Below are 5585 nucleotides of genomic sequence, written 5' to 3' on the forward strand. Positions count from 1 at the left end.
CATTCAGGTAGCTCCACTTACTGCAGGCAGTGTTTTTCTCCAAAGGGTGTATTTTGATCAAGCTCTGTACTGATACATACATGTCTGAATGAAGGTCTTTCCTCCCAGCAGCAGAACGAGAGCACTACCCTGAAATAACGCTTTTTAGGCACTAATTTCTGTCACCTCAGAAGCCTGGGTTCACTAAACACGTCATAGCTAATTCCTGTCCTTTCCTGTCAGCCCAAGTGGCAGAGATGTGTAGTGTTAAAGACGTTCTGAAATTGGGGAGGGGTAAATAGGTAATTCTTTTTCACTTTATTTCTACTGGAGGCTATTTGTGGTTTTAGATTTCATGTGGTCTATGGCAGAGAAATCCGCTGAAGGGAGCAGCGTTATTTTCAACCGTAGTAAACAGGCCAGAGTCCAGGCTACTGGATATTAGGACTACTGACTGCTGATTTGCCGTGTTGTGTGGTCTACATTTCTCAGATGTTAGGCAACTGGGAATGGGGTTTTTTCCCTTAAATGCCATGATGACAGAGCAGAAGAAAAGTCTAATGACGCAGGAGCTGCTCAGTGCCCGTGACCGGGCGTTAATGCTGTCCACTAGTATATGCTGTCTGCACACGTTTGAGCAAGTACCCTTTCTTGCAGGATGCGCTCTGATGATAAATACCCTAAAATGGGTAAAGGGGTCAAATACCTCCAGAAGGAGGTGCTCCACAAATAGCTAAATAACCAAGTCTGTCTTTATCACCATGGGCTAGACTAGAGGTGTCTGCCTCTTCTCATCTTTTTTTTTTTTTTTTTGAGACGTTTTACAGTAGTCCAGTGGAATGGGCTTGTGACTGTCCAGCTCACTTCAAGACATCAGTAGCCAGTGTATGTCAGCCCTTTCCGGTTGCTATTTCAACAGTTACCAGATCCACCCACCTGACAAATGCTGTACTGCCCCTTACTGTTCGGCATCTTAATCAATTCTAGGTTCTTCTAACTCTGCATATAAAAAGCCTCTTTTTGCTTATACCAAAGCAATTCTGGGTAATACTCAAAACACCACTGTTTAACCAATTGTTTCAGTATCATTTATCATAAACATTGCATTTATATTAGAACTTCACAGAATTTTCACAGTTCTACGCTTCTTGTTTCAACATGAAAAGATCTCAATCATTCTGTATATGACATACATAATGCAGCTGAATATATGCACTCGGGTAAGGGGGAACTAATAGAGGAAAAGTATTTCCCACATAACTATTGTTTCAGTTCAGTAAAACGCTGATTGGAAAAGCCGTTCATCAGTTACAGCTTGTGTAACAGGCAGGTGGTCTCCCGCCTTCGTTCAAGTCAACAGAGAACTTTTCTCACATTTTTCTCGTATATTCAGAGGCAAGAACGGGGAGCTGTTGTGGAACCGTCCTGCAGCCGCTGGTCTGTGACTGATGATTTCTGATTTGTGGCAATCACTTTCCGAACCTTGACATTTCTTCTTCAGGTAATGTTTCATGGAGTATTTGAAAATGAGATAACTCAATTCACTTAGATTTAATAGCATGCACAAGCATGAAGTTGCCACCAGGAAATAGAGGAAAATCACCTTCTCTGTGGGTTTGGAAATATAGCAGTCTACAGTATTGGGACATGGTCTTACGTCACATTTCACAAGATGTGGTACTTTGAATCCATTGTACAATTTATAAAACAGAGCAAGAAAAACTATTTCAAATCCTGTTTTTAAAAGAAGGCTGATAAGGTAAGTGCACAGCAATCCACCATCTATCTCTCCTGGACTTTGACAAATTTTCTGTTGGTGGTGGTTCTCTCTGCTTTCTCGGTAAGCAAGGTGGAAAACAACCAAGAGCGAAGGCGTGGAGACCATAATTAATTGCAAAGCCCGAAGTCTGATGTGGGAGACGGGGAATAAATGGTCAAAGCAGACATTCTCACAGCCAGGCTGCTTGATATTGCATTCAAATTCATCATGTTCATATTTCCAGATGTTTTCTGTGGCCGCAATGTAAACCAGTAAGCGGAATATGAATACAACTGCTACCCAAATTCTTCCAATTCCTGTTGAATATTTATTCACTCCACTCAGCAGATCACATAGGATTCCCCAGCTCATTTTTCTCCTCAAGGGAAAAAGGAAATGCTGTATTGAAGAAACACAAGATCAGAGAGATGCTTCCTCTTGGGTGAAAAAAAGAGGCATTCGTTCAAGGTGAAATATAACCGGTAGCTGTATTAAGCATTTTAAAAGGAAAACATCAACCACAAACTGGTCTTAGTTCTGATAATTTGTACCTTCTGAGACCATTACCCCAAACTTATTTGCTGTTAAAACAGATTTTGACAATTAGGTTGAAGAATAATCATTCCGTTGAACTGTCCACTGCAAGTTAATGAGCCTGTTCTTCCCGAGGGTCCCCTGAGTGTCAGGTAGAGCTTTCTCTGGCAAGGTCAGGCTACCCCTCTATCAGTGAGGGACGCTCACCTTAGCCCTCTCCGTTATGAAACTATTAAGCTCAGTCAAATCAGATTTCACTTTCAAATGTATATAGGAGCCACGTGTCCCGTAATAGTTGACTACCACACGCAAAAAAAAAGTGACTACCAGAATGCAAATTGTTTTCTTTTTGACTGTGGTCTAACATCTCAGTAAATGTATGCAATATTTTAAATCCTGTGCTGCTTCAGTGCATTTTTATTTGTTGTATTTCTTATCATTTAAGAAATGCACTAAACTTTACTCCAGAAACTTTTATTTTATAGTTTCTTTTCCACAGAAGCGTTCCCCTGTCCTAACTCTGGAATGCCTCTTTTGGAAGAGTTGCCTAATGAGCCATTGGCAGCCAGACTCTCCTGAAAATCAAAAGACAACCTGAGATAACTCCCAAGAGCATACAGTCACCTTCCTGCCTGGCCCCACCTCTGAGGCCTGTGCAGGTCTTCAGGGATGCCAAGCTCCTTTGTTTTGTAAGAGCAAAAAGGAGATGTGTTCCCCGGACACAGAATGGCTGGGAGACACATGAAGGGAAATCTGAGAAGTTTCCCGATCTGTGGGTTCTATCTTTTAATGTCCTCATCCCGCCTAGGAGAGATGATGGACCCCTCTGCGGCTGTAGTGGCGCGTGCAAATCCCGCTGCCAGGGCTGTAGCTGCAGTTAGTGCCGATGTATGAGCAAGTTCATCAACTGGCAAGTGGTACAAGTAGCAACCACAGCATCCCAAAGCTTGACACAGACATAAAGCTCAGTGCTTCTTTTGCTGTGCCTTGATTGCACGGCCCATCGTGACCTGTGCCTGCGTCCAGACATCTGCTGGAAAGCAAGGCCGTTTGCCTGCTGGGGTATTCCTACAGTGCTACTGTTAGAGCTGGTGACTTATTTGAGGAGCTGCTGCAGAAATTAATATATTACTGATTTACACTGGGAAGGATGTTTAAAAAAAGATGTTCTAAGGAAGAATAGTTACCAAGATACTCCTTTCTCCTTTACGCTGCGGGCAAAAAAGAGTAACAGGAATATCAATTGGCATATATCCTATTAGACATATGCTTATATGCTTTTAAATATGTTTGGCAGGTGGTGATTTTGTCATTCAAGAGCTACTTCTGTCCCCCATGTCTGCAGTTAGAGCTCAAGCAAAAGTTTAAATCAAGCTCTTCAAGACATCAGGGCTTTAATGCTTTCTAGATAAGTAATACCCAGACAATAGATCAGTCTCAAAGGAGCTGAGTAGCAAAGCCTGAAGATGCTACTGTGTAATAAAGGACAGGCAAGGAAACAGAACATTCAAGTGAGCAAGCATGAATGAATTCATCTTGTGGATGAGCTGTCCTCTGGAGGAGATTTGAAGGAAAAGCTCAAAAGGCCTTCGCTAGGATTTTAAGATGTGCGCAAACTGAATTTTTTTATTCCATGGAAAACAAGTATGGCAGTGAGTGGCCTTTTGCTGATGGCCATAAGAACTGCACCACCCCCTTCTGATGTAAAAAGCCTCATGTCACTTGTCAATCGATGACGGAGTTACACTAGTTCTGAGCCTCCAGCTGAACAAGTCAGCACAGAAATGAAAGATATGTTGGGTCACCAGCAAGTTGCAAAAATCGGCGGGAACCAACACTGGTGGAAATCAGGCCATGGAGATACCTAAATACAGATTGGGAATTTTACCTTGAGGTCTCTTTTCCCAAAGCTGAGCTGCTACTTCCTTACCTGAACAGCAAGAGGGATTAGAAAAGAACAGCTTTATACCACCTTTTGCCAATCCCACATTGAGTAGAAGGATGTGAAGGGGAAAAGAAAGTCTCGCCCAAAGAAAATGGACATCAAAAATTTGACCAAAATTCCCAGCAGATCCTAAGCAGCGGGCAGATTCTAGCCAGCTGGGAGATTGGATGGATGAAATTCCTGCAAAGCTCTTTTGAAAGACAGCAACACATTCTATTCTGGTACCTAGATGTCCGGTAGGGAGGCAGCAGGGATTTCACAGAACTGGAGATGGTTCCCGGTCTATGTGCTCTGTTGATGAGAAACTGGAATTTGATAGAGGACTGCAGGGCAGGTCTCGTGGCCAGCAGTTCTTCAGCAGCCAGAAGTCTGTGGAGCTTTGATTATATTTTTTCACCTGTAGCCTTCTCTTGATGTTGAGAAGAGGTTGTGCAGGACAACCTTCAGCCGCAAGCCTGAAGAGCCACAGAGCCTGTTTCAGGGCAGTGTTTGGGTTGGAACCAGCACAGCTCCTCTGCTCAAATGAGCTGCAAGTGTGCGTTTATAAGGTTATGTTTGCTTTGTGCACCACTGTTGCTAGAGAAGATTGTGGATGTTAAGTGATGCTTTTGTATCCTTTGAAAATACACCTAATTCACTGAAGCGTTACAAAGAATATACGGCATGGAAAAAATAAAATAAAATGGACTTCAGAGATAAGGAGTCAGCCAACAGGTGAACAAGAGAAAATTGACTTCATAGGACAGCGCAGGCACAGACTGATGAGAGGTTAAGTGAGCTGAGGCTAGAGAAGACAAAGACTTTTTATGGGCTGTATGAAACTCAGAGCAAGGTGGGGATTTGGACAACATAACTGGAACAGGCAGCCCAGAGACATTATGGAATCTCCTCCTCTGGAGGTATTCAAAACCTGCCTGGATGCAATCCTGTGCAACCTGCCCTGGATGAACCTGCTCTAGCAGGGGGGTTGGATAGATGATCTCCAGAGGTCCCTTCCACCCTCTACCATTCTGTGACTCTGTGAATGTAATTTATTGAGTAAAGTGTTCGAATAATGCTGCTGTTGTTGAATATATTCATCAAATAATCATTTCTGTTGTTCAGTGGAGTCTGCAGAAGGCTGACTAATGTGCATTCAGAAACACATCCATTAAAAAGCACAGTGCTCAGAGAATTAGTTCACCTCGATTTCAGTCAGCTCTGCTAATTTAATTACTGTAAAAGCAGAAAAGGTATCTCTGTGCAGAGGAAAATGGGGAGGGGGGGGTATGTGGCAAGAAAATTGAAGAACAAACTGACTAAATAGAGAAGTGGGGAAAGCACCCAAAGGGTTAGGGGCACAAAGAGGGCAGGCAGCTTGGAGCTCAG

At 43.0% G+C, this 5585-nt stretch overlaps 1 protein-coding gene across 1 annotated transcript in view; it reads right to left on the minus strand.

Annotated features, from left to right (window-relative positions):
* Positions 1–2110, minus strand: part of GJB7 (gap junction protein, beta 7, 25kDa) — a 6587-nt gene extending 4477 nt beyond the window's left edge. Inside the window, exon 1 of the mRNA XM_010131185.1 lies at positions 1412–2110. Within this exon, the coding sequence (XP_010129487.1) occupies positions 1412–2110 (699 nt within the window). The remainder of the gene's footprint in view (positions 1–1411) is intronic.
* Positions 2111–5585: the final 3475 nt, after the last annotated feature.

This window comes from Buceros rhinoceros, unplaced genomic scaffold (assembly GCF_000710305.1).
Source record: "Buceros rhinoceros silvestris isolate BGI_N320 unplaced genomic scaffold, ASM71030v1 scaffold23742, whole genome shotgun sequence".
In the NCBI taxonomy this organism is placed as follows: domain Eukaryota; kingdom Metazoa; phylum Chordata; class Aves; order Bucerotiformes; family Bucerotidae; genus Buceros; species Buceros rhinoceros.